At 62.4% G+C, this 26,562-nt stretch overlaps 3 protein-coding genes across 4 annotated transcripts; 2 read left to right on the top strand and 1 right to left on the bottom strand.

Annotated features, from left to right (window-relative positions):
* The first annotated feature begins 12 nt into the window (after positions 1 to 12).
* On the top strand, positions 13 to 5,795 carry TDRD10 (tudor domain containing 10). Of its 2 annotated transcripts, none has more exons than XM_014608589.3 (12): positions 13 to 220; positions 497 to 570; positions 1,074 to 1,132; positions 1,587 to 1,657; positions 2,050 to 2,194; positions 2,684 to 2,726; positions 2,837 to 2,933; positions 3,459 to 3,606; positions 4,128 to 4,273; positions 4,393 to 4,547; positions 5,193 to 5,263; positions 5,596 to 5,795. In XM_014608589.3, the coding sequence occupies exons 1-12, from the start codon at positions 99 to 101 to the stop codon at positions 5,632 to 5,634; spliced, it is 1,170 nt and encodes a 389-aa protein (XP_014464075.1). In that variant the 5' UTR covers positions 13 to 98; the 3' UTR covers positions 5,635 to 5,795. The 2 variants fall into 2 exon arrangements, with proteins under 2 accessions (XP_014464075.1, XP_019342018.1); XM_019486473.2 differs by having other exon boundaries at positions 1,464 to 1,657.
* Positions 5,796 to 10,051: 4,256 nt separating this feature from the next.
* UBE2Q1 (ubiquitin conjugating enzyme E2 Q1) lies at positions 10,052 to 18,947 on the bottom strand. Its single transcript, XM_019486472.2, has 13 exons — positions 18,648 to 18,947; positions 17,439 to 17,543; positions 16,989 to 17,093; positions 16,328 to 16,378; positions 14,587 to 14,727; positions 13,936 to 14,020; positions 13,367 to 13,427; positions 13,034 to 13,124; positions 12,892 to 12,950; positions 12,350 to 12,398; positions 11,586 to 11,681; positions 11,074 to 11,140; positions 10,052 to 10,472 (listed from the first exon to the last, which is right to left on the bottom strand). Exons 1-13 carry the CDS (start codon positions 18,945 to 18,947, stop codon positions 10,441 to 10,443), a joined length of 1,242 nt encoding a protein of 413 aa, XP_019342017.2. The 3' UTR covers positions 10,052 to 10,440.
* A 1,026-nt stretch (positions 18,948 to 19,973) lies between these two features.
* Positions 19,974 to 26,408, top strand: CHRNB2 (cholinergic receptor nicotinic beta 2 subunit). Its single transcript, XM_019497731.2, has 6 exons — positions 19,974 to 20,162; positions 22,018 to 22,163; positions 22,489 to 22,533; positions 22,838 to 22,947; positions 23,291 to 24,272; positions 25,531 to 26,408. The coding sequence occupies exons 1-6, from the start codon at positions 20,099 to 20,101 to the stop codon at positions 25,699 to 25,701; spliced, it is 1,518 nt and encodes a 505-aa protein (XP_019353276.1). The 5' UTR covers positions 19,974 to 20,098; the 3' UTR covers positions 25,702 to 26,408.
* Positions 26,409 to 26,562: the final 154 nt, after the last annotated feature.

Raw genomic sequence — 26,562 nt, 5'->3', positions numbered from 1 at the left:
AGCGGGGCGGCAGGTGCCGGGGGCAGGATTTAAGGCAGCGGCAGCACGTGCGCCGAGCCCCAGGAGGAGCCGGAGCTGCGACCCGCTCGGCTCCGGGAATGGCGCGGAGAGGCCGCCCCTGGTGTCCGGCCCCCGAGCCGGTGGGCTCGCGCGGGCCCTGGCCGCTTCAGACCCTGGCGGTCTCTCTGCAGGTCTCCGGGCCCCGCTCTGCCCCGGGCCCGTGAGTATATGCGGGGGGGGGACTGCCCTGCCCGGGGCTCTGCAGCCCTGCGGGGGAGGAAGGATTCAGCGGCGCCCCGGGCAGGGCCCTGCAGCGAGATCCGGGGCTCTTGCTGGGGCTGTGGGGAGCGCTCCCCCGGTCACCCGGGGAGCACGCGGCCCCCGAGGGTGCGGGGAGCGGGGCAGCCCGGGCTGCGCCTTGCCGCAGTCCCCGTAGCACCGGGCCGTGGGGCCTCCCCTCGCTGCAGCCCCCGCTCCCTCCTCGGCGCTGTTGCAGGTCAGGCTGCGGCAAGCGCGGCCAGGCGCCGCCCCACAAGAAGAAAGGGAAACCGGAGCAGCCGAAGTCCTGGGGTGAGTTCCCGCCCCAGCGCCGGGGAGGAAACAATCGAGGTCGGGTGGATCAAGTGAGCCCCGACCAGCCCAGAGCAGCAGAACCCGGACCTCAATGCAGCTCCTACTTGGCCTGCACCTGTCTCCTGCTGGGCTTTGGGTGCCTCGGGCTCTCGGTAGCCAGAGAACAGGGTGGGTGAGGCACCTGGACTGGGAGAGAAGAGATATGGATCATGAGCCCCGAGGGCATGAGGAGGCAGGCTGGCCCCCAAAGCCTCCCACGCTTGGCTTATGGTGAGACCGTGGCAGAGGCGCAGGAGTAGCTATGGCATTGGCAGTGCCTGCTCCTCTGCAGCCCAAGCATGGCGATAGAAGGGGGGACCCTAAAAAGCAAACTCTGCTGCCTGCCCCTAGCATCCCAGTTGCGAGACCAGGCTGGGGGCTCCAAATAGCATTGGGCTTGTTGGGGCACAAGGCCTGTGAAGCCCCTGCTTCTCTTGAAGTCTCCTTGCTTGCTCTGTCAGGTGCCTCCAGGAAGGACTGTGAAGCCCAGGGGGGAAAACCTTTGCCAGATGTCACAGAGGTACGGGCCCAAGCCCCTGGCCAGAGCTTGCTGCAGTGGATCTCAGCACAGCTGTGGTGCTCAGGCCCCCTGCTGTTCCTCCCTCCCCTTGGAAGGCTCCTGGGTGGCAGTGCCTGCAGCTGGCTGTCAAGGAAGCCCAACATCCAGGGAGGGGGCTCTGGTGGGGAGGGACCTGTTCTGGCTCCTGCCCCCAGCAGTCTGGGTGCCCTGGCTACATGGGTGTCATGCCCAGTCTTGGGAACCTAGCACCAGGGTCCCTGTGCCTGGATGAGTCCCTCTCCAGGACCCTCCAACATAACCTGTGCAGCAGGTTCTCCTCTCTGCGCACCAGGGGTCTCTACGGACCCTCGTAGAACCAAGTGTGCCCCTCTGCTGGGAGAGGAGGACGAGCTCTGGCTCCTGTGGGCTCACCTCCGGGACCCCCTGTGATAAGGCCTGCCCTGGTCTCTGCCAGGAGGACGTCCTGCTCTGGCTGAAGGACTTCAACCCTCAGCACGTCAAGAGAGGCCAACCTGGGTTCAAGAGGTGGGTCTGATTGTCCGTACTGTGCCTGTGCTGGCAGCTTGGGGAGGCAGAGGCTTTCTAGCTGCAGGCAGCATCTCCCCCTGATCTTGCCAGGAGCACTGGACCATGGTCCCAGTACCCTGAGCTGCCCCCTGTGCTGGCTGGACATATGGGGAGCTGAGCCCCTGGGGGCAGCACATTTCACTGTGGAAGAGCTCAGGGCTGAACAGGGGGCTCCTGGCTGTGGACAGAGCAGAAGCTTTGGGGCTTTTGGGGGCTCCCTTTTCTCTCCTCCCTGTTTGGGACCAAAACAGCACTCTCCCCTCCGCTCTGGCCAGCAGCACTTGCTGCTAGCTGCTGCCCTCTGGCTCTTGGATGCAGCAGGACCCACAACCTTGTGCTTCCACTCCCAGCAACGTGCCTGTTGGCTTCAGCTGCCCAGAGCAGGCACAGTGCATGGTCCAGCCACTTGGCAACTGCACCAGGATCCTGGGCAACACCGACATGGGGAACAGCATGAGGGGCATGGCATGGCCGAGGAGTCAGCTGGAAATGCCGGTAAAGCAGCGTCTGCTCGCATGGCTGGCCCTAAGGGAGGCCTGGGCACTTGTTCTTTCCCTGGGAGAGGTAGGGGTGAGGGGGAGGGTCTTGGGTGGGTCCTGGGTTGGCTAGGCTGTTTGCTCACCTTCCTCCTGGATGCAGGTCACTTGCTGTCTCCTTTCTCTGTCACCTTTAGTGGTGACCACTGCACAGCCATCCAGGGGGCTGCAGGGCTGAGGTACAGGGGGATGGATGGCAGGGTTAGGGCCTGGGAGTCCTGCTATCCCTGCGGTGCTTGGCTATGGGCAGGTCCATGTTCCAGCAGGTCCTGGGAGGAACCAGGTATTGCTTCTGCAAACCATGTTGGGGTCTCAGGGCAGTGGTCCCTGTAGGAGGGTGTGGGCTTCATCTTCAACCCGGATCCTGGTGCACTGGGGGAGCTGGGTCTGTTGGGCTGCTGTTTCCTGAGCCCTGCCTCTTCTGAGATCTGCTCTTTCTGGCTTGCAGGCTCTGGAGAAAATTCCTGAGGGAGAGCTGGGGCTGAGCAGTGGTGAGTGTGGGCAGGGGTGAGACTGGCATGCAGCTGCCTGGGGTGGGGGGTGTGAACCTTGATCCATGCTTGCCTGGGGGTGTCAATGCTGAACTGTCCTCTTCTTGCAGGAATTGGGCCTCAGCACCTGCTGCAGCCCCAGCAACAGACTGCTCCCCATGCAGTGAAGCATGAGCAGGTTCGATACGCTGTTCCTATGGAAATGAGGTGAGCAGGAGCCGCTTGGGGCTGGGCCTGCACTGCTGTGATGGGAAGGGACGCTGGCATCTCATGCTCTGGATGTGCCTGTGTGCCGCAGCCTTGCTGCTGCATCTGACAAGGCCTTGGGTCATGTGGCTGCCCTGACCCCTGGATCAAGAGTCCAACCTGCTCATCTCCCACCTGAGGGGCTGGTGGATTCATCCACAGTCTGACCCTGACTAGTTGCCATGAGAGGAAATTGCTCCCCCCATCCCCCTTGCTGCTCCCTGCCAGACTTGTCCCATCCTCAGCTTTCTAATTCCGGCCCATTGCCAGGCACAGGCTGGTCCTCTTGCTCTTTACTTTGTGTTCACTCAAGCTACTGAGTGGGTGAAGGAAGGAGCTGCAGCAGGATCAGCCTAGCAGGGCACTACCTGGGGTGCAAGCATGTGGGACCTTGCAGAAGCGCCCGCAAGGTTTTGCCCAGCCTGCCCGTGGCTGCACCAAGCCCGGTTCTCCCTGACCTGCCTGGCACCTGACTTTCCTTTCCAGAGGCTCCTTCCTGGTGCTCATGCTGCGGGACTGCTACAAGGACCTGAGCTGGCTGGCTGTGATAGCCAAGACCTACGGAGATGTGGGGCTGCTGGTGACTGACTGCCTGCCACAGACACCCTACTTCTGGGCCATCCACCTCACAGAGGTGGGGGGGGGAGCTGTCTCAGGCTAGGGGCAGAAAGCCCTACTCCTGCTCCAAAAGAGCTTCTTTCAAAGCCCCCAACTGGGGCAACAGGCCCAGCTACGAGAGCTTGCGTGTGCTAAGGGACAGCAGTGCCTTTGCTGCTAGGCAGCATTCAGGTGTTGGGCAGGAGCCGGGTCACGCAGGGCCTCTGCCTGAGAGTGGGCAAGCCAGAGCCAGGGCCCTAGTCCATGCTCCCACAGGCTCCCCCAGATCTGCACGCCCCCACCCCTTGCTGGCTTGTGCTTGCTCCTAGTCTGTGATGCAGCAAAGCACTGAAGTGTGGGCCTAACCGGCTGAGGGCAATGACCTCCAACTCAAGGCCTGCTGAGTGTCTGTGGTACTGTCAGGGTAGGCACGTGCAGGGGCTTGCATTGCCCCGGGGGCAAAACTAGCAATCGTGGGGCTCAAGAAGGAAGGGTACCTACAGCCTTGGGGCTCTGGGGCAGACATAGGGGCCATGGGTGACAGTGTGTCCATGGCAGGAGCGTCACCTCCACATGCAGCAGTTGCTCGGGGCCCTGGCACAAGCAGAGAAGCAGCAGCCCTACCTGGCCAAGCAGAAGGTGAAGCGTGGGACCCGCTGCCTGGCCCAGTGTGTCCTGGGGGCTGACAGCAGAGCCTGGAACAGGTCTGGGAATGGATGCTCTGCGGGGCAGGCAACACTTTGCCCATGGGGCCAGGGGGCTCCTACCCCAAGGACACCCTTGCTGCTACCCTGCTGGGCTCATGCTCTCACTGCCTTCATAGGTGCTGGGTGCTGGATAAGGTGGAGGACCTGGCCGTGGTTTTTTTTGTGGACTTTGGCTGCTCAGCCACCATCCCAGTGAGCTCTCTGCGGCAGCTGGACGACGATGATTTCTGGGCCATCTGGCCATTGGCGCAGCCATTCATGTTCCAGAAAGGTACCTGCCTCAGGCACCCAGGACAGGCAGGGGGTGGGTGCATCTGGGCTGGACAAGACGTGTGTGCTTCCCTCAGGGCCAAGATGTTGAAGCCTTGGCTTGTTAAGAGCCGCTCATGTCTGTGCCTCCCCGGTGCCATCACCACCTCTGTGCACCTCTGGCTGGTCTCTGATGCTTCCGGCGGAGGCTGCCTGGGCAGGGAACACTTGGGGGTTGTTCAGTGGCCCAGGGGTGGCTGCCATCTCGCTATCGTGCCAGCTCTGTCCCCATGTCCACCTGTACCCTGGAGAGAAAGGCAGCCCCCCAACTCCCTTGAAGAACACTTTGATATATGGACAGGGCCCTTGCCCCACTAGCTTCCTCTCCCCTGCGTGGGGCTGAAGCAGGCTACCAGCTGTGCTCCTGCTGGGCAAAGTGGAGCCTGAGCAAAAAGCCATGCTCAGATGCCACCCTGGGAGGCCCCCAAGTGAAGGGCTGGGGCCGTTCTCCTGTGCGGGTGAGTGAACAGAGCAGAGCTGGGGTGGGAGGGAGCATGCAGCCGCTGGCTTGGTGATTGGTCTGCGCTCCTATGGGTCCAGATAACCCCCCCTGTGCCATCTCTGCATCTGCACTGTGCCAAATGCTGAGGCCCGTCTGTTCTTGCAGCGATTCTGCCGCCAAGATGCATTGTCCAACAGGTGCTGAGAGGGGAGGTCGTCGGCCCCTCTCCAACAGAGGTAATGTATGAGCCAGGCACCTTTTTTGGGGTGTCTCTTCCCCTGAGTCAAGGCACCCTGCCCCTGTGCCCTCCAGGGGAGGCTCTCCCTGTCTGGGGCCAGGCAGCTGCAAGGCAGAGAGCACCTGCCCTGCAGCTGCTGTGCCGAACTCCTTTGGCTCAGTAATAATTTTGCTTTTCACAGACCCCTGGGCTAGGCTGCAGCAGCAGCCATTGCTTGTGTGACCTCCCTCAGTGCGGTGGGGGTGGCAGGGAGGGGTGAAGCAGTCTAGCTGAGGGGGCTAGACCTGGGGCATCCTCCTCCCTCACTGATTCAACTCGCCTTCTTTGCAGCCTCACATCCTGCAGTTCGCTGTCTGCATAGGGGACTAGTAGGCAGCTCCTGTTCAATCTGCAGCGATGCCCAGTCTTCCAGGCAGGTGCAGCCTCTGGAATGAGAGACCGGAGCCCTGGCACCAGGAGGGAGCTCTGGGTGTGGGGGGAACTTGCTGTAACTCATGTTTCATTTAAAATAAATAAATAAAATTAAAGTCTCTGGGGTCTGTGTGTGCACTGGAGGGGCCTAGGGAGACATAGTCCTGCCTAGAGGTTCAGTGAGGCTCGCATAACTTCAGGGCCATGGCAGCAGCTTGACCCACTGTTGGGCACATTGGAGTTCCCAGTGGGTGAGGGGACCCTGCAGTTACTTGAGGGAGTGCCTGCCCAGTCTGGATCCCTTGGTTGTATGTGGAGCAGGGCCCTGCCTCTCCTATCTGTTGTCAATCTGTAGTGGGCACTCCTGCATTGAGCCCCCCACCTCACTGTGCGTGGCCACCTACCAAGCTCCACATGCCTCCCTGGGGTGCCTCACATCCGGCAGACCCCCCCCTGGAGCACACCTGCAAGCCTGGGGCTACCGCATCCACCGGCCAGGGGATCTGGTCCATCTTCTACTAGGCCTGTGGGGCACAGGGCAGATGTAGAAGGTGCTTAACCCTCTGTGAAAACTGGGGCTGCTTTCCTTAGCCTGAAACACCAAAAAGTAGCCTCCCTTGGTGGGCTGACTAAGGCATAACCCAGTCCCTCTCCCAGTCAGTCTAGCACGCTAGGAACAGTGGAGAGCTTTATTGGTTAAAGAGGGAAGACTTGGGGAAGGGTACAGGTTAGATAAAAAGCAAAGAACCACCATAGAGCAAACAGTGGGGCTAAGTAGCTGTTGAGCATGCATCTATATCACAGTAAACTATATGTCTAGGTGGGGTTCAGTTCAGTTACCCACAAAGATCACCCAGAGGCTGATTGGGCTTTCCTCTGGAGGCAGGCAGTTCATGGAGTCAGCGAGTTTCCAGAGAGATCCCCACCTCTCTCTGCCTGCTTAGTTACTCGCATGTTCCTCTCCTCCAAGAAGGGGCTCTTAAATAAACTTTCCTGACCACACCCTCCAGGTCCAATCAGGGCTGGTGTAGTTTGAGGCTAACCAACCAATTTAAAAAGCATCACTGGCCTACTCAGAGATGGACATCTCTGGGGCCACTACCCCTTTGCCATGAGGTCAGGTCACTAGGCAGAGCTGGTTGCTTGGCAACCGGAATGATAGACAGGTAATAAGCCTGATAGAGTTTGGGAGATACTGCGATGGCATTGTCACACTTCCTCCCCTCTCTCCCCACCTCCTCCTTTGGAAGCTGGGGCACATGGCTTCTCAGAGCCGTGGGTACAAGTACGGTTTGTCTGAAAGAGAAATCATGCAACACGTAAGACCAGTTATAACAACAATACACATATGACATTAAGGTATGTTGGGGTATCCCCGTGCCAGCGCACTCTGGGGGTAGGCCTGAGTCCCTCTGACCTGTTACCCAGAGTCTCCTTGTGACAGAGGATCCACTCCCCAGTGGCTTTCCTTGATGTGGTCCATCGTATTCTGGACGTTCTGCTCAGTTGCCACTTGCAGGCGCTCCCCGAAGAAGCTGTCCAGTTTGCACCGGTTGGCTCACAACTGCTGCAGCACTTGGGTCTCTAGCTCCTCCTGCAACTTTTAGATTTGCTGCCTCAGGTGCCCCCCTCTGCCCTGTGGGCTGTGGACTGCTGGTGCAGCTCCTCCTGGTGCCAGTTTGGTACCCGCAGCAGGTGTTTCCTCACCTGCTGGGTCTCATCTTCCTGCAGCATCTGGCAACCAACAGGGGGTTGGTCCTGGTGCTCCTGTCCAAACTTTCCCCCATGGAGGTGGTTCTCAACTCCTCCCCGAGAGTCTCGGTTTCCTCTGCCACTGTCTAACAGGGCTCCTCCCTGGGGCAGTTCCTTGGCCTGATCTCAGGGCTATCACTTTTCTTAGCGGCCAGCTGGCTGTCAGTTAGGGGAATTCTCTTCCTTCCTCCCTCCTGCCTCCACAGCCACCTGAGTTACCTTACTCTGGGTGGTTTCCCTACCTCCCACCTTCACCTTCCTGCTCTGTTGGCAAGTCACCACATTAACGTGGTAGGGTACTTCAAAGCTGTCCTGTGCCCCTTTCAGATATGCAAGCTCCATAATATCCCTCCCTACTAGTATGGGGACAGGGGCCTCTTCTAACACTCCAAAGTCCACTCAAGGGGGAGATGGGCAACCAGTACCTCGAATGGCCAGCGCCCCACCCCTGCTATGGTAAGTTTTCCCCGGGAATATATCCCGAGGTGAAACGAGGTTAGCATTTATGAATGACACACTGGCCCCTGCGTCCAGTTCCCCAACGAGGATTTTCCCTCTAATTTTTACGTCAGTCCAGTGGGTAGCCATCACCTCCTCTGAGTTTGTAATCCTGTAGCACCAGGTACGCTCCTCAGCGTGGCTCTGGTCTCCCCACTCACTGCTTACAGCTGGAGCCTGGCAGATAAAGTTAGTGGCATTGCTTGAAGTGGCCAACCTCCCTGCAATTAAAGAAACCCTTCTTTTTCAAATCAGGTGACTTGACTGAACCTGGGGCCACCCTGTGCTCAGCAGGAGGTAGCCCACTTCCCCATTTGGGGACTGGCTGTCCCCTTCCCCGCTTTGGGGAACCCTTTCTGTTCCTTCCCAACGTGGGGGGCCTTCGGTTCAGATCCTCTGTTCAGCAACATCTGCTGAGCAATGTTAACAGCTTCCCTAGTGTTTTTGGGATTCCTGGCCCTGACTGGGTGTTTAATCTCTCTGGGGCACCTGAAATAATCTCACAGGGAACCTGGCCCTGCTGTGAGGCCAGGTCACTAGGCAGAGATGGTTTCTTGGCAACTGGAGTGATAGACAGGTAATAAACCTGACAGCAGCTTGGGGAAATACTGTGGTAGCATTTTATCACAGATGTTGCCCCCAAAGGGAGGTCTGGGGTGAGGGGCTGAGGCCCATTTAACTCCATTTAACTCCAGCATCAGAGTCTCAGGCCCTGAGCCTGGGCTGCAGGACAGGTCCCCACCAGGTGCCTCCTATCCCTGCAGGGGCAGTGGCTGCCACGTAGAGCAGGTGCATGAGCCAGCGACACAGCTGCCACCAGGCTCAGGCCTGGGACGGGCCCATTTGCAGAGGGAAGACAGACCTGCTGCCAGCAGTGTTTCCCCAGCCTGTGGGCAGGGCCTACTGCTTGCTCTCAGTGGTGCTGGCCCAGGGGTACAGCCAGGATACTCCAGCATTTCAAGGCACCTGCAGGCCTACCCTCCTTGCTTACCAGGACAGACACGGCACCTGGCCCAGCACCGAGACACCTGGGCATAGTTCCTGCCATGAGCCACAATCCCTTGAACAGCACGACAGCAGCCCAGCTCCTCCTCAGGGGCTGGCCACCTCCTTTATCTGGGCCCAGAGGATAAGGGGGATGGAAACACAGTAGGGCTGCTGCCACCTCAGATAACCAGCTTGCTGGAGGCTCCTTGCTGGCTCAGACTCCAGGCAAGACAGCTGAAACGCAAATACTGCCTGGGAGCTGCAGCCCCAGATTTCACACGGGAAGAGGGCAAGAAACCTGGCGTGGAGACAGGAGCAGCAGGGAAGGGGAACAGTACAGAGCCTCCAGGTCCCCCAACAAGACAGGAGGGCAGCAGGAGCTACACCCATGGGGAGAGGTCACAAAACTGCCCATACGCCACCCTTGCTGGACCTAAGACTGCCTGGGAGGCAGATGGGGAATTCTACTTCCTGTTGCCAACTTGTCCTCCCTTGAGACCAGCCTGCCCCCGGCACTGGCCCACACTCCCATCCCCTGCCCAGGGTCTACCTTGGGCAGCAGCTTCCAGCCCTGGGCCACGAGGCAGGGGTCAAGCATACAAGGCTGGAAGGGATAGAGAACTTCACTCGTGCCTGAAATACAGTCCGTGCTACAGGCCTCTGTGCTGCCTCCTCTCGAGCTGGTGCCAGTGCCCCTTCCCAAACCCCCCTGCCCCCCCAAGTGTACCCCACCTGTTAACACCTTAGTTGCTGCTGCCAACCTCAGGAGAGGGTCCCACCGCCATTGCGCACAGCCACGGACAGTCGAACTGCTTGCAGGGAGCTGCTCCCAGTGCTTGGCTGCAGCCAAGACGCAAGGAGCACTTACAGCTCCTTTGGCCTCCATCGACCCCCAGGAGCACAGGACTCCACCACTGATGAGGATAGGCTGTTCCTGACGGAGCGGAGAGGAGGGCTGGAAGCCCCCCCACCCACCACAGAAACTCCCTTGCTTCCATACAGCAGGTTGACACCAGACTTTGCCATGCTGGTCATCACTGGGGCGGGCACATGTCTTGCCCTTGTGGCTGCCCTCAGCAAAACCCAGCCCAGAACATCACGCAGCTCAGCACAATAATGACTGCGGCAGCCCGGGCTCTTCAAATTACCAAACTGTAATGGTCTCCAGAGATCCCTTCCCGCACAGCCTGACACTGGAACAAACAAAGCAGTGTACATGAAATAAGAAAATAAATTAAATCCATAGCATAGGTAAGGAGATGCTCTAGACCAGAGCAGAGCGGGAAGTGGCCAGCGATACAAGAGGCTCAGAGTTTGTTTTAATAAGAATGCTGCTAGCGAGGGTCCAGCGAGTGTTTCGGGTCAGTCCAACTGCACACACGGCTCGTTCCTTAGAGTTTATCGCAGCCGCTATTGTCCTGCAACAGGCAGAGCCATCCCATCCCAGGAGAAAGCCAGAGGCATTGGCAGATCCAAGTACAGCATTCCAAGATTGAGTGGTCCGGCGATGCCTGGGTGGCCGACACGCTAGCCATCCTCCTTGGGTGGTGTGTACCAGCCTGCAACAAGAGCATGATGAGGTGAGATCAGTCCTGCTGCAACTACAACACTGCCACAACCTGCGCGTGCACTTGAGCTTGGCCTCATGCCACAGGAGTCTGGGCCTGCAGCTTACAGCAGCTCCAAGCCCTGGTGGCTGGTGAGGCCCTGCGTAGGCTGCTGTGCTCAGGGTGCTTTTCCTATGGCCTTGGCAAGAGGCTCTACTTTTAGTGTGACCTCTACATCTCAATGGTGACCATGCCTCATACAGGCTGGGGGAGATGCTGGACCCCTGCCAAAAGGCATATGGAAGCCACACCTGGAGTGTCGGGGCTCAGAAGCCAAGCCCAGTAGTGCGATGCCTGCCTCAGCTGACCTGGGCACCATGCAATCCCCTCTGCTCTGCTCTTCCCTAGTGACTGACAGGGTGAGGCAGCCACCCAGCAAGCCACACTGCACCAGGGATGGGGGTTCTTGGGGGTCCCCGGAGCAATTCAACAGTCAGACACCCTGATGCACCCAGTGTCACCCCACTGCAGCCAAGGGATGTTGCCTAGAGGAGATTTTCAGCCAGGGCAGTAAGACCCACCCCTACAGGGCTCCTGTTAAGACAGAACTTACCGTTCTTCTCATGGATCTGTACCAGGGACTTGTAGGACTGCTGTGCTCTGGTCAGGCTGTACTGATTCTGCCAGAGAAGCCAGAGGGGTCAACAGATCAATTCAAATCCCTGTAGATCTCAAGCTAGCGTTACCCAACCCTCAAGCACTTCACTGCCCGGGACATCACCGGATACTGCTTCAAGCACTGCCCACTGTAGCGGGCAGTCTCCCACAGCGTGCAGGCCTGGCCAGCTGGTCATCTTGCACTGCAGGGTCTCACAGGCAGGCCGGGACAAGTGCAAGGCCCTGCTTACAGCCCTGCTGTTCTGTGAGTCCACACAGAGATACTGCAGCCTCCCAGGTTCTCTGACAGACTGGCTCCATGGCACTGTTCTCTGGTGCCAGCCCATTAGAGGGTGTTCATAGTCTCCTGCTCCAAGTACCTGGGAGCCTTGGCCAAGGGCCCCAAAACCAGCCTGAAAGCTGGGGCTGTGGTGGGCTCCTCCCCCAGCTGCTCCATGCCAGTCCTACCTTATTGGCTCCAAACTGCACACGCGCCTTTCCTTTCACCAGTGTGGCACTGATCTGCATGATCACTGACTCAATGGAGTAGGCGCTGCTCCAGCCCTACAAAGCCAGAAGAATACAATGAGGGGGTAGTCAGGGCCTGTGCTTGATGGCACCCACCCAGCCTTGGCTTGGGGGGGGGGGGGGGGGGGCGCGGCGTGACACACGGACGGACAAGGACCAGACACTCCCTCCCGTGCTCTGCTCAGGCAGAAAGCCCCAGCCTGTGCCCACCTGGGACACCACCACTGCCCTGAGCAGCCACTTACAGCCTCCGCAGGCTGCCAGCCCCCCCTTACACGAGGTCACACATTCTCAACCCTCTTCCCAACACTGAGTTGAGTAGGTGTGGGCAGGAAGGGGTCGACAGGACACTTGGCCTCAAAGGGGCAGGGCACAGGGTTTGTTCTGTTGCCATAATTTTGGTGCCCTTCCAGCAGTCACTTCCTGCCCCTGGGGAAGCAACACTGAGGGCATCATTTCCACCACCCACCTCCCATGTGTCCAGCTCTGCCATTGGCAGCAGCATGTTCCCTTAACTTGTTCTGTTCTTATAAACAAGCAACCACCACTGCCCCACCAGCCAAAGGAGCAGGTTGCACAGAGTGCAGGGCAAGGCTTGGCCGTCAGCTACAGCTTCTGGTAGGACTTCCAGGTGCCCAGCACTTGGCATCCAGGGTATCCGAGTGTCAGCATGGCCCCCACCTGGAGCCTGCCCAGCTGCTCACCTGTTTGGTTAGCAGCTCCATGCAGATGGCACCTCCACCCAGAACATACCTGCAGGGCAGAAACCGAGTCAGAGGCCTGGGATGTTCTGTGGCCCCAGCCAGCACCACTGTGGCTTTGCAGAAGCATTGTCTGCTTGTGATGGAAGATACCTGCCAAGTAGGTCCATGCCCCCTCCCTGCCCTTTTGCCCCAAGCTGTACACTTCTGTACCCGCCTCCCCCACCACCACCCATGTCTTTCACAAAGAAGAGCGAACACTTCCAAGGGAGAAGAGCCATTCTGCATTAGCCCAGGGTGAGACAGCTGCCTCAAACTCTCCCTGCCGACATGGACAGGTGAGGTGTTGACTCTCCAGTCAGGGAAACCCAGAAAAAACAGCATTGTCCCAGCAAATCCCAGCATCCTCCCAGGGATCTATTTAGGTCCCTTCTGACCCCTAACTACTATGAAACTATGAAATCAGAGACCCAAGACTGTCCCTGCAGCAGCTCCCAAGACCCATGGGAGTGCAGCACCCAGAGCAGTATGGCGCAGTCACTCACCCCCCTGAGAGCACAGGGGACACGACCCTCACAAACGGCGGGTCAAAGGGAAAGTTGTCCTGAAAGAGACAAAGCCGTTCAGAAGCGCTGGTCCCAGCTGCTAGCCCGAAGCAGGTGCTAGGCAGAGTGGGGCAGGACTCACTTTAAAGGAGAAGTTGAGCAGGATGAAGTCAGTTCCTTCCTTCTCTTTGAGGATCTGGAGATCATTGTGCAAAGCGCTGTCCTCGTCAACCCTGCGAGGGAAGCCCCCACCCCGTCAAATGGAGAAAGCTGTGCCAGGGCACCAGCCTCTAAAAGGAGCCCAGAGCACCGACAGCCCGCCTAGCCCAGCCCTGTGCCCCAGGAGAGCAGGCCTGCAGCGTCCTTGCCAAAAGAAGGGAGGAAATGGCCATCACTCAGCAAGAAACAGCGCTGCCAGTTTCCAAAGGAAAAAGGTGGGTTGGGGATATCAGGGCAACTGCACCAGGCCACTTACTTCAGGAGTTTGACGTTCCAATCGTACAGGCTGTCGTTCACGAGTTCCACTGCATAGTTCCCTGTGGAGGATGTGCAATGGGTCAGAGCTGTGGCAGGAGGCAGCTGAGCTGTCCAGAGAGGAGCAGTGCTCGGCGCTACAAGTTGCCCCCAGCCGGACACATCAGCCCAGTGCGGCAGCTGCTCCAAGCCACACAGGCACTTGTCCCACCTACTGTGCCCAGCATCCAGAAACAAGATGGCCCTGGGACCCACCCCACCCAGGACCAGGGGCACTTAGCCAGCAGCACAGGGAACAGCCGTCTCCAAAAGCCCTCCCCTCCCCTCCCCCTCCCCCAGCAGTGTCGTCCTCTGCTCCAGTGGTGGCAGTGAGCAGGCACCTCTGGATCCAGCTCTGCCCAATCTCCTGTGAACCCTGCCCATGCCTTTCTGCTGTGACAGTAAAGGGAGGTGCCTTTTCCCCCAGCTCAGCTCCTAGCACCTGCTAGGCCCCCCAGGGCCCCACAAAAAGCAAGTAGGTCGCAGTCCACCCCCCCCCAGCCTTGCTTGCCAACTCTCCGCTGTACTTACCGCCCTTGAAACTTGGTGATCGGTAAATATCCCTGAGCTCCTTCATTAGCCGGTCAGTGGCCTGCACAGACCCAGACACTGCACCCTGACAGGGACAGGGAGGGAAAGGCACTGTGACCCCAGTTGCAGGAAGCAAGCCAAGGTTGATCAGAGCACAACATCCTGCAACCCCAGGGGAACTGGCTCCTGCACCCAGCAGAGGAACTGAGGCCCCCTGGCTAAGGGGTAGGGTGACTCCACACCAGCTCAGGGAGAACAAGTCCAGGGTAGTGCTAACTTGGACACCCCTGCTGCAGCCTGTGTCCCTGGGAAGGCCCAGTGACTGTGTGCCGGATGTGGCTCTGTCCCCCTGGGAGCTCAGGTCCTCTTGGCTGGGGTCAGAAGCCAACATCCAGCCAGGAGTAGGGCATGCACAGCAGTGCTCTAGCCAGTCTTCTCTGCTGCGCCCCCCCAACTCAGGTCCTCTGCTGGAACCCACATGGCTGGCCGTGGCCTGTTGGTGCCTTTGCAGCTTCCCAGGGCAGCAGGCTGGGCACAGACCTTTCAGGGATGGGGTGCGAGGAGCCAGACCACTGATCAGACAGAGCAGAAGCAGGTTGCCCTTGTGGGGGTCCCTGGGCCCTCCCCCCCCCGCCCGCCGGCGACACGTACATTTAAGTAATCTTGCCTCTGGTTCTTTTTGATCTTCTCTAGGATGGCCAGGTTCTCCTTGCCGATGCCCTCATCCTCTGTCCTCTTCCCATCGGCCGGCTCCTCCTCCTTCATCTCATAGTGATCCAAGTCCTCTGTGTCCTGGCAAGGGGCAGAAAAGCCTCAGACAGGAGGCCCTGCTCCACGCCGCGCTGCCCTGCGCAGCTGCAGAGACCAGGTGCAGGCAATTGAAACGAGTCAGGCTGAGACCCGTCCAGGCTGGCAGCTCCCTCAGCTCTGTATCCAGCCCATCTCCCCTCCTGGATTCCATGTGCCTGCCTATGCTCAGCCTTCAGTTCCCAGAACACACAGGCATCAGGCACAGTACTTCAGCAGGATGCTGCTGCATGCCTTGGAGGCAGTGTCTCCCAATCCTGCCCCTCTCCACTTGCCTCGGGACGACGCTGACGGAGGCTACCGGTGGAACCTGCAGCACTGTCCTCACCAAGGCCCACACCAGCTCCCTGTCTCTCTCAGGGCAGCCTGAGGCTGCCAGACCCTCAGGGCACCTGTGCACAGCAGACTGCACTAGTGCAAACCTCCACCCCAGGCAGTCTTTCAGCCAGGAGGCTGGAGCACTATGGCTCCTGTCACTAGGGAAGAAGCTGCTAGCAGGGCTTTGTTGTCTAGATGCCAACACAGAGCCCTGAGCTGGGATTCATCCTCTGTAAGCAAATGCTCACAGACTCTCCAGGGCAGCTACTGTTCTTCAGGATGAAGTGAGCACTTGGGGAAGGGTGCAGGGGCTTGGAATTCCCCAAGCTGTTCAATAACTGGCACTCACAGCCCTGCCCCGGGGCAGCTCCATGGTGCCAGACCCAGGGCCCAGCTGACATACCACCCGCACAACAGAGCCCTTGGCTCATCTGGCCAGCCTGTCGGTAGCACACCAGTGCAAGCCCCAGGCCCAGGATGAGAACATGATGCCTTCCTCTAGCCTTTCCCATGCTCTGTGAGCAGCCATGAGCTCCCAGGCTGTTTACCACTAAGGCTTCCTGCCCACCGCAGCGAGGAGACCCACGTGCTGCCTCCTGCCAGGCCTCCCTGACTGCGGCTCAACAGGATGCCCTCTGCCCTGTGCACCCCTAGTATCCTGGATCCATGCCCTGGCAGCCAAGGGCAGAGAACCCACGTGCCCAGCTCCCCGAGCAGGGCATTCAGGAACCGTCACCATGGAGACACTCTTCCATTCCACCCACGTCAAGAGCTCTTTAGACCTCAAAGTGAGCTGCCAAAGCCCGGGAGCTTCGCAGCACGCGGATTCTCAACCTTTGGCAGAGCCCAGCCGCCCACATGCCCCCATGGTGGTGCGCATGCTTTGGATCCCACCCTGCCCTCTTTCCTCAGGTGGGATCTCCTTGTGTTTGCCACATCAGCTCAGAAGACTCAACACCAGGCAAAGCAGAGCCCAGTGGGTCAGTGTCAAGCTCTGGACAGTGGACCAAGCCAAAGGACCTGTTCCCTGCCTACCCAGTATCAAGCCTGGCTACTGCCAGCCTTCATAACAGCCAGATGCAGACAAGCAGGCCACTCCCTTGAGGTTCTCGGTGAATAGGCCACAAGGAAACAATCCTGAGTGCATGCACTCAGAAACTGCCCCAGCCGAGCCAGCACCAGGGGCTTGTGCTGCACTGCATGGACTCAGTGCCTCGGCTCCTTTCATGATCCCCCAGCCCCACTGGACACAGAAGAGCTCCCTTACCTCTGGCATTTCCTCATCTTCCTCTTCAGAAGATACTTCTTCCTGTGTGCTCTGCAGCAGTGGGGTGACAAGGGTAAGGGTCAGACCATCCTCCTCTGACATGTCCCAGACCACTGCCATCCTGGTGGGGAGAGCTACCCACCCAAGGGACTGGCAACCTGCCAGCTTCTGTCCCAAGTAGCTGTGCCCAAGCTCAGGCAGTGCCCACCTAAAGGAGGCCCAGGAAGAGTCAGATGTAGTCCTGTGCCTCACTAAGCCTGCAGCAGGCCACAGCCCACCCCAGTCTGACTGGGGAGTCATGCCAAGAGCTCAACTTCACCAGCTGTTCCGTCCAGGGAACTGCCTCCCTAGCTGAGCCTGGGCAGTATCAGGAGAGGCCCAGGAGCGCCCCTCAATGGTCACAACACGCAGAGTATATCAGGGAGGGAACAGATGCTAATCTACCCACCATGCCCCTCAATGAGCTGGGAGATGCCTTAGCCCTGCAAAAAGACAGCATTCTGGGAAGACTTCCCAAGCTAGAGAGCTGCAGAAACACCTCTGGAGAGACTGCAGGCTTGGGCTGGTCACACCCAAGAAGGCTCACAGCAGCGTGGAGCTGCAAAGAAGCCACCTGAACAGCCACATCTCTCTCGATGCAGCCTGGTGGAAGCCGGCTCACCTGTTCTGCCGGGAGAGGCTGGTCCAACATCTCAACATCTGGATGCTGCGGGAGGTTGTAGAGTTTGCACAGGTCCGAGATTATCCGCTTCAGGTGCTGCAAGAGCTGCCCAGGGAGGAGAGACCAGCAAGGTGAGAGGAAGCCCCAAGCCCCAGCCATGGAGCACAGCCAATGGCACCATGCTTCTCTGCAAACAGGCGAGGGCCTGGGGACAGCCCAGAGTTGCATCCTGCTGAACACGGCCCTTCCGAGGATGAGCATGGTGCTGTTGCAGCCACTGTGTGAAGGGAACCCACGTCCTAGCAGAAGGCAAAGGCCTGGGGGTCCCAGCTAGACAACCCATCTCCTTCCAGCACAACAGACAAGCACTGGAGAACAGGCAGACAGGCAAGCAGCAGCCTGAGGAGAAGAGCACCCAGGAATTCCCCGATATCACAGTGCCCTCCTCACCAGGGTATTTCCTTTCCTGACTTCCACTAGCCTCTCCAGGATAGCTGCCAGGTTGGGATCATCTGACTCCACGGACCATATGGGGGGAACAGCTGGGTAAGACTCCTGCAGGGAGAGGAACCCATGAGCTGGCTGCACTGCTGCAGCGACCTCTGCCCAGGCAGCTGCCCTGCACCTCCCACAAACCAGCCCCATGAACCACACAGCACAAGGAAACGCTCTCCCCATGCCTCTGCTGATCCTGGGCAGAGGCAGAACCAACCGCAGCTCCGAGAGCACAAAGTTGCCGGCTGCTCGGCTCCTTTGACCCCCAGATGGGGTTATCTGCACCTCACCAGGTGCCCTGCCCTGGCAAGGGGAAATGACCCAGCACCCTGCTCTGCAGACCTCGGTGCCCAGCAGCTCCCAGAGGCACGCACCAGGAAGGCGCCTGTTAGAGCCCAACAGCTGAGAGCACCAAACACGACATCCTCTGGCAAGTTGTCCTGATCCTGCAACGGGGCCACCGGCTGGTGGGCAGATTGTGGCTCCCACCCCAACCCTGGGTCCTTCTAACCCGAGCTGCAAGGCCCGGCCAGGCAGGACGGATGCTGCACGCGTGCACACAGCATGCCGGGGGCTTCCCAAAGAGCTCTCCCAGCCTGGCGCTCACCACCAAGCAGTGCTGGCACTCGTGGCAGCCTGCGCCATGCACCCGCCTGCCTCCAGCCCCAAGACAGCACAGTGCCGAGGGGCGGGTGCTGGGGCTCCCAGGGGAGGGCACGTGGGGCAGCCAGTGCTCCCCGAGCCACCCTCGTGCAGGCAGAACTCGCACCCGGCACCACACACGGGCCTGCCAGACCCAGTTAGCCCAGGTCAGGCACAGGTGCACGTGGGTGGCTCTTGCCCTCTCACTTCCCAGCTCCCAGACACCAGGAAAGTGCAGCCCCCTCCGCCCTGAACAGCCTCACCCCCTGCCGGGAAAGCGGCATCAGAGAAGTGTCGGGGTCGCCGCTCACCTCCAGCGCCCAGTCCAGCCCGCACCGCGGCGGGAAGTCTGACCTGCAGGGCTGACCATGGGGGACACCCCTTCGCCCTGGACCCCCGCGCCGCCCCGAAACGCCTGCCCCCCGAGCGAAGGGTGGCAAGACCCTGCAGGGGCCCATGGCTGAGGGGCAGCCTGGGGACCCCCCCCCCGTCGCCCCGCCCCCCGCGAGGCCCCGCCCTCACCGTGATGTTGCAGTGGATGCGGACGGGCCCCGGCGGCGGCCCCCGCGCCCCGGACCCCCCCGCGCGGGCGCCGGGCCCCGGCAGGAACTCGCAGCTGATCTCGTCGGGGCAGGCGCTGCCGATGCGGAACCGCTCGTGGCCGCGGTGGAAGATGGACTCGAGCAGCCGCAGCTCCCGCCTCAGCAGCCGCCCAGGGGGCGCCGCCGCCCCGCCGCCGCCGCCGCCACCTCCGCCGCCGCTCCGCCCGGGCCCCGCCGCCGCCTGCGCCCCCGCCGCCTCCGCCGCCCCCGCCCGCTGCATCTTCCCATGGAGGGACCCGCGCGCCGCCGCCGGCCCCGCCTCGGCCCGGAGCCGGCCCAAGATGGCGGCCGGGACGGCCCCGCGCTCCGGAAATGACCCCTCCCCTGCCCGCCCCGCCCGGGGGGGCGGAAGCCCAGCGCCAAGGGGAGGAGTCACAAGGCCCGGACGTGACGTCCGACAGCCGGCCCGGAAGGGGAAGGGCGGCGGCGCGCCCCATTGGAGGGGCTACCGGAAGTTCCGCTGGGCCTCGCGTCTCCCTGATGCTGCCCCCTGGGGGCGGGGCCTGAGCCTGGGGGCGGGGCCAGGGCACGTGGCGCCCGCGGCCGAAGTCTCCAGCCCGGGGCCGGCGAAGGGCCGGTTCCCAGTTCCCGCCTCCCGGGCGCCGCCCCGGGGCGAACTGCAGGGGCCGCGGGTCGGTGCCTGGAGCGGGTTGTCCCGACCAGGGCATTTCCTGGACAGTCCCCCTCCCTGCTCCGGGCTCCGCCAGTGCCCCCAGCCCCCGCTCCAGCCGCCTGCCAGGGGCGTCCTGGGCTCCCCGGCCGGTGCCGGTGCCGGTGTCCCTGCGCCCCGCGCCGCCGCCCCCTGCTCTGCTGCTTGGTTTGCAGCAGCCTCCCGCCGGGTGCTGCGGCCCTGGGCGGTGCTGGCTGGTGCGGAGAGGTGCCCGGGCATGGCCCTGCCTCGGGGCCGGGGGCCGCCCTGGAGCTGAGGGGCCGCCTCCTGCGCGGAGCGGAAAGCTGTGGCCGGGGGAGCTGGTGGCAGGAGCCAGGCGGCGGCCCGGGGCGCGGAGCCCAGGCAGGGGAGTGCGGAGGCCCCGGGAGGCTGGAGGGAAGAGCGCGGGCCGGGGGCTCCCCTGCTGCGGCCTGCCCGCTGCCGCCTCCGGCAAGGCCGGTGCGCCGGGTGCGAGCCCCGCGGGGCTCCGTGTGCGGGCTGCGCGGGGCCTGGCGCTGCGCGGAGCCGGGGGCGGGGAGGCCGGGGCGGCCCAGGGGGCGGCGCCGGTGACGGAGCCGGCGTCTGAGCGGCACCGGGGCAGCTCCGCCCGCCCAGCCCGGCCCGGCCGCCGCCAGGGCTGCAGCACCGCGGACAGCGCCGCCCGGCCCGGCCCGGCCCGGCGCCGCTCCGCTCCGCCCCGCCATGCCCCGCTCGGCCTGAGGATGCCGCGGCCGCCCGCACCCATGGCCCTGCTGCTCTGCGTCTGCCTCCTCGCCGGGCTCCGCCGTAAGTGCCGGCTCGGGCCGGCCGGGATCCGCTCCCGGCGGCACCGTGCGGGCGGCTCCGCGGGGCTGGGGCGGGCGGAGCGGCACCGGCCTGGGCTCCTGCTCCCCGTTGCGGGAGATGCGGGGACCGGAGGCGCGCGGGTGTGCGTACGTGTGTGTGTGTGTGCATTCCTGTTTGTGCACGCGTGTGGGCGTACATGCGTGTGTGTGCGGGAGGCGGGGGTGTACACGCGTGTGTGTACGTGCGTGTGTACGCGCCTGCTCGCGTGCGGCGGTGTGTACACGCGGGTGCGTGCGTGCACGGGTATTGTGCGCGGCCCCAGCCCAGCTGCACCCCCCCTTCCATGCGGGGTCCCCGCCGGGCCGGGCCGGGCCGCTGCTCCACTCCCTCTGTCCGGGAGACGCGCAGCGGGGAGAGCCGCTCGGGAGACGCTCGCCACCCCCCGCCTTGGGCTGCAGCCGGGACTGGCCGGGGCCCGAGTACCCCTGGCGGCGCCGGGAGCGGGGACCCGGGACCTGCCAGCCCCTGCCCCGAGGTCGTGCCACAGGGGTCCTGGCTCCCGCTCCCACTCCTCCGCCATGGCCGCAGCCCGGAGCCGCCTGGGGCAGAAGCGGGAGCAGCCCGGCGGGATCCTGGCCCAGCAGCGGGGTCAGTCCCTGTGCCCCTGCCCAGCCTCGCCGGCCCCGGGGGTTCACGGAGCCCCCGCCCGAGTCCCGGCCCCCCCCTGCCTCCCGCGGGCCAGAATGATGCACCGCGACCAGGTGCCCCTTCCCCCCCGGGCCAGGCTCGGCCTGTGCGCGCCCCCTGCCTGGGGGAGCTCCGCGCTGGGCACCAGGAACCGGTCCAGCCTGGCCGCTAGCCGCCCTCCCCCCGCCCGGCCCTGATGAAACACAAGCGCCTGATGAAATATTCACGCCGGGCAAGGAGCTGCCGGGATCCGGCAATGGAGCTGGGCGGGCGGCAGGGAAGCTCCAGCGTGGCTGGAACCAGAGGCAAAGCCTCCCTGGAGCTGCCCCAACAGCTTGGGCACTGTCCCCCTGGCTCAGGCACTCCCCTGCCCTTGCCCCTGCCCCAAACCCTCCCTCCCCGGGCTGCTCCTCGTCTTTAGGCTGCAGCTCCCCCCCTCCCCCCTCCAAGCCAGCACCCCTGGGACAGCAGAGGTCCCTGCCCTGGTCCTGCCCCGCTCCTGCCTGGGACTGAGGCTGGTGCTCGGCCCTGGGCACGGGCTGCCCCAGGCCCCAACGTGGTTCTGCCCTGGCAGGAGCAGTGGGGGACAGCTCTGGACGCCTGCGAGCGCCCGGGTGGGCCCTTGATACTGCTGGGACCAGGCTCCTCTGAGGCCCATTCAGCAGGGCATCCCCAGTGTCCCCTGGGCCCAGCCCCGGTGTCGGGGCCCGGCAGCATCCAACATTTCACCTCCCACCCCGTCTGGGCTGAACAGCAGCTCAGGGCCAAATTCCTGGTGCAACCTCCTGCAGAGCCTCCCTAGGCTCTTTGGCCCATCTCTCCCCCCCCACCTAATTAGTGTCAGGCCTGAGCCATCAGCTTCCCTTGGCAGTACAAAGGCAGCTGCCTCAGGCGGGCGCTGGGGGCAAAGGTCCCGTGAGCACAGAGCTATCAGCGCTACACAGGAGGCGCTGAGATGAGACATACCCGCAGCGCCAGCCCTGTCCCCCACCCACGTTGCCCACAGCCCAACCCCAGGGCAGGCTGGCACACGGCTGGTGGGGGCTCATGTGGCTGCGCACGTGTGGAGGCACCTGGAGGCACAGGGCACAGCTTAGGGCCAGGCCAGGCAGGCAGGGGATGGGGGCACAGGCCTGGGGGCTTCACCACTGCTACCTGCTACCCACAGGGAGCCTGGGCACTGACACAGAGGAGCGTCTGGTCGAACACCTCCTGGACCCGTCCCGCTACAACAAGCTGATCCGCCCGGCCACCAATGGCTCTGAGCTGGTGACTGTGCAGCTCATGGTGTCGCTGGCCCAACTTATTAGTGTGGTGAGTTTGCCAGGTCTGCACCATGCACCCTCTCCTCCTAGCCTCTGCCTAAGTTCCAGGGGGTGCCAGGATGGGCCAGGGGGCCCCAGTGAGCTCTGGGATGTGCTCAGATCCTTCCACCACCCACGTGGGGGCACAAGGCCCTGCTGTGGCCTGCACACCTCCACTTGTGGCATTGCTTGTCCATGCTGATGGAACAAACCCTCAGGGCCCTGGGCCCACCAGGGCAGAGGGGGCTTCTCCCCTCTTGTTGCCCCCCTTGCTGGAGCTGCTGGGTGCCCTGGGCCCCCTGGCTGCTGCTGACCACTGACTCATCTGTCCACAGCATGAGCGGGAGCAGATCATGACAACCAACGTGTGGCTGACGCAGGTGAGAACCCAATGCCTCCCCTGGGCCCTGCCCTGGTTACACAGGGTAGGGGCAGGCTGCCACCTCAGTGCTCCAGCTTGCAAGCTCCTGGGCACCGGGTTGGCAATGGCTGGTTCCACAGGCCGAGGCCCCAGTAGCCCTGGGCTGGGAGCAGGTGGACTGTGGTTGGAGGGATGATGCCTCTGCAGCCCCTCCTGCAGCAGCATGGCACTGGGGCTGGGGGTGGTCTGGGCAGGGAGCAGGGCGCAGACTGGGCAGGGGTCAGGCAGGGCTGAGCCGCACTGCACTGCACCCCTCTTGCCAGGAGTGGGAGGACTACCGCCTCACCTGGAACCCCGAGGATTTTGACAACATGAAGAAGGTGCGGCTGCCCTCCAAGCACATCTGGCTGCCTGATGTCGTCCTCTACAACAAGTAGGTCCCCCTTCTCTGCCCCCCATCCCCCACAGGCAGAGCCCTGGCCCTGGAGGTGGGTTCCAGGGTAGGCCAGCACCTGTTCCCCTGCTCCCAGGTGCCCCACAGCTCAGCACACAGGAGAGCCGGGCCCCTGGGGCCTTGCCAGATGTCCTTGGAAAGCCTCCACTGCAAGCATGGGGATGCAGCACTAAGCCCCCCCCCGCCACACACACACACACACACACACACACACACACACACCCCCCACCCCAGCTCTGTGGCAGGGAGACAGAAGGGAGGTGGTGTCAGGGAGCAGGACAGCAGGGCCAGCCCAGCCTGATGGGTCTCCCACCACCCCTAGTGCTGACGGGATGTACGAGGTGTCCTTCTACTCCAACGCGGTGGTGTCCCATGATGGCAGCATCTTTTGGCTGCCGCCGGCTATCTACAAGAGCGCCTGCAAGATCGAGGTGAAGCACTTCCCCTTCGACCAGCAGAACTGCACCATGAAGTTCCGGTCGTGGACCTATGACCGCACAGAGATCGACCTGGTGCTCAAGAGTGACGTGGCCAGCCTGGACGACTTCACGCCCAGCGGCGAGTGGGACATCGTGGCGCTGCCGGGCCGGCGGAATGAGAACCCTGAGGACTCCACCTATGTGGACATCACCTACGACTTCATCATCCGCCGCAAGCCACTCTTCTACACCATCAATCTCATCATCCCCTGCGTCCTCATCACCTCCCTGGCCATCCTGGTCTTCTACCTGCCCTCCGACTGTGGCGAGAAGATGACACTGTGTATCTCAGTGCTGCTGGCCCTCACCGTCTTCCTGCTGCTCATCTCCAAGATCGTGCCACCCACATCGCTGGATGTGCCACTGGTGGGCAAGTACCTCATGTTCACCATGGTGTTGGTGACCTTCTCCATCGTCACCAGCGTGTGCGTGCTCAACGTGCATCACCGTTCACCCACCACACACACCATGCCACCCTGGGTCAAGGTAGTCTTCCTGGACAAGCTGCCCGCCCTGCTCTTCATGAAGCAGCCGCGCCAGAACTGCGCCCGCCAGCGGCTGCGCCAGCGCCGGCAGCAGCAGGAGCGAGCCGCTGGTGGCAGCTTCTTCCTGCGCCGGGGTGCCCGTGCCGGCACTTGCTACGTCAACCCAGCGGCCGCCAAACCGCTCGGAGCAGGAGGCGATGGGGCCAATGGGTTCCGGGGGACGGGGCCAGGGCCAGGGCCAGGGCCAGGGCAGGCCCAGTGTTCCTGTGGCCTAGAGGAGGCGGTGGATGGGGTACGCTTCATCGCTGACCACATGCGGAGCGAGGATGATGACCAGAGCGTGAGTTGGGGGCGGTGGTACATGGTGCTGCATGTGTGTGAGTGCATGCAGGCATGGGGGGGGGGGAAGGGTTGTGTGCATGCATGGGTGCCAGGGTGCATGGCTGTCTACATGAAAGGACATGCACTGGCATGCATGTCACCTGTGTGTAAGTGCTTGGCAGAGCTGTGGTAGCAGGTAGAGGCACATGCATGTTGCTGCCTGGGCTGGAAGAGACCAGGGCTGTGGAGCAAACCAGAAGCCTGTGCCCCTCGCTGGGGGTTGCTCCCAGCTAGGGTGGGGCTGCTGGAGCCCTGCAGGCCCCAAAGACCCTGGGGCAGGCCCAGGCAGGGAGGGAAGACCAGGCTGTGTTCCCTTGGCAGTGGGAACCCCGTGCCAGCTGATGCCCTCAGCGTGGAGCCTGGGCTTGCTGCCAGCATACAGGGGCTCTCGGAGCGGCAGCGCCGCAGTAATCCCCGCCTGCCTGCACTCAGCATCCACCTGCACTCAGCATCCGCCTGCACTGCGGCCTCACGAGACCTTCAGCCCCTGTCCTGTGTCGCTCCATTGCTTTCTGCCAAGTTTTAAGCAGTTGCTATAGTGACCGGAAAGTCTTATCCGAGCACGTCATCTCACTTCGAAGCTGCAGTTTTCACCCAGGGGTGGGGGAGGCTCTGGGGCTTCGACATCCACGGCCATGTGCCAGGAAAGGCGGCAGCCCTGGTGGCTGCACCCGCATCTGTGCTCCAGGGCAGATCCCCCATCCTCCCCCCACTGAATGCAGCTCAGGGCTCTAGGGAGCTGGGCTAGCACAGGATCAGCCCTGGAGCAATGGGCCTGCCCCAGCTGCTGCAGTAGCCAGCGCCCTGCTGCCCCACAACCCTCAGCCTGATGCTGCAAGGCCCCAGGTGCTGGCCCTAGGCAGCCGGCTCTGGCTGTTGGGTTTTAGCTTACTGGCTCCTACTGTGCTGCTCTAAGTCCTGTCCCACGCACGGACCTACCTCCAGCTTGGTCTGCATGGCCCATCCGTGGCACCACTCGGCACCTTGCTCTGCTCCTGTCCCAGCCTGCCAGGCAGAGTATCTCCTGCTTGGGGGCACAGAGATGACAGGCCAGGCCAGGCCAGGCTGTAGCAGATCCTGGCAGGGGCACATCTACACCAGTGCCCTTCTCTGCCTCTGCACGACTCAGCACTGGGTTCCCCTGGGCTGGGACCAGGCAGGGCATGGGGTGTCTGCACTGGCAGCTGGTGACACATGGCCCCTGTGGCTCATTGCAGGTGAGCGAGGATTGGAAGTACGTGGCCATGGTGATCGATCGCCTCTTCCTGTGGATCTTCGTCTTTGTCTGTGTCTTTGGCACCGTCGGCATGTTCCTGCAGCCGCTCTTCCAGAACTACGCCTCCCACTCCCTGCTGCAGCTGGCCCAGGGCACGCCCAGTGCCAAATAGCGTCCATCCTGCCTGCCCCCGAGACCCTCCCAGCTGAGCAGCAAGGGGCCAAGGGCAGGGCCAAGAACAGCGCTCAGGGTGAAGCAGATGGGCCATATGGGGTGCACTGGGCAGGGTCTCCATGGGGCCTGGCTGCTGCTTCCAGCCCTCCCCATGCACCCCCGTGCATCCCGGCTCATGCTGCTTCCAGGGAGGTCCACTGCAGCCACGAGGGTAGAAGGGGAGGTGAGGGGCTAGGCCCTGCTCTGCACAGCTCCAGCCTGGGGGTGGGTGGGTGCAGAGTCAGCCTCACCCTTGCCCAGGCAGAGGGACCTCACCACCACCTGCAGGGACAGATGGACTGACACAGAGGACTTTGTTCCTGCCCCTGCTGGGACCACGGGGATAGCTAGTGCCTCCCTGGCACGTGCCGGTGCCACTCATTTCAGCTCAGCCCCAGGCCATGAACACCGCTAGGTGCTCTCCACCCTGCACTGCAGAGCTGAGGGGCAGGGGGCTCTGCCCTTAGCGCCCCCATGCAGGACACTGCCCAGCCCCATGCCCGCAGGCACCATGGCCCTGGCCTGGACCCAGCCAGGCCAGAGGCTCGGGAGGGGGTGGGCTTAGGGGGCGCCAAAGCCTGAGGAGGCGGCACTGTGATGTCTGGCCTAAGGGCGCAGCTGCTGCTTCGAGCGTCACCGCAAACCAATAAACACTCGCACAGACCACAGCTGGTGCCTGCCTCCTTCCTTTCCTGGGGCAGGCAGCAGAGATGGGTGCAGTCCAAGGGGAGCACAGCAAGTTGCACCCAGCCTGCAGGCGAGACCTAGGGAGGGTGGGGAACAGTGGGTGTGGGAGGGAAGGTGCAGACTGCCCCAGCTG

Source organism: Alligator mississippiensis, chromosome 15 (genome assembly GCF_030867095.1).
Source record: "Alligator mississippiensis isolate rAllMis1 chromosome 15, rAllMis1, whole genome shotgun sequence".
NCBI lineage: Eukaryota > Metazoa > Chordata > Crocodylia > Alligatoridae > Alligator > Alligator mississippiensis.
Note: the sequence above shows the minus strand (reverse complement) of the source record. Positions and strands in the feature narration are given on the sequence as shown.

What these genes read in the sequence shown, in the direction of transcription:
- TDRD10 (XM_019486473.2), top strand. Translation starts at nt 99, where the DNA reads ATGGCGCGGAGAGGCCGCCCCTGGTGTCCGGCCCCCGAGCCGGTGGGC. An exon ending in GACAGCAGAGCCTGGAACAG is followed by an intron (nt 4,274 to 4,392) that starts GTCTGGGAATGG and finishes CTGCCTTCATAG; the next exon opens with GTGCTGGGTGCTGGATAAGG. An exon ending in GCCATTCATGTTCCAGAAAG is followed by an intron (nt 4,548 to 5,192) that starts GTACCTGCCTCA and finishes CTGTTCTTGCAG; the next exon opens with CGATTCTGCCGCCAAGATGC.
- UBE2Q1 (XM_019486472.2), bottom strand. Translation starts at nt 18,947, where the DNA reads ATGCAGCGGGCGGGGGCGGCGGAGGCGGCGGGGGCGCAGGCGGCGGCG. An exon ending in GCATCCACTGCAACATCACG is followed by an intron (nt 17,544 to 18,647) that starts GTGAGGGCGGGG and finishes CTCTCCCTGCAG; the next exon opens with GAGTCTTACCCAGCTGTTCC. An exon ending in AAGATGAGGAAATGCCAGAG is followed by an intron (nt 14,728 to 16,327) that starts GTAAGGGAGCTC and finishes GCCCCTTGCCAG; the next exon opens with GACACAGAGGACTTGGATCA.
- CHRNB2 (XM_019497731.2), top strand. Translation starts at nt 20,099, where the DNA reads ATGCCGCGGCCGCCCGCACCCATGGCCCTGCTGCTCTGCGTCTGCCTC. An exon ending in CCTCCTCGCCGGGCTCCGCC is followed by an intron (nt 20,163 to 22,017) that starts GTAAGTGCCGGC and finishes TGCTACCCACAG; the next exon opens with GGAGCCTGGGCACTGACACA. An exon ending in GCGAGGATGATGACCAGAGC is followed by an intron (nt 24,273 to 25,530) that starts GTGAGTTGGGGG and finishes GGCTCATTGCAG; the next exon opens with GTGAGCGAGGATTGGAAGTA.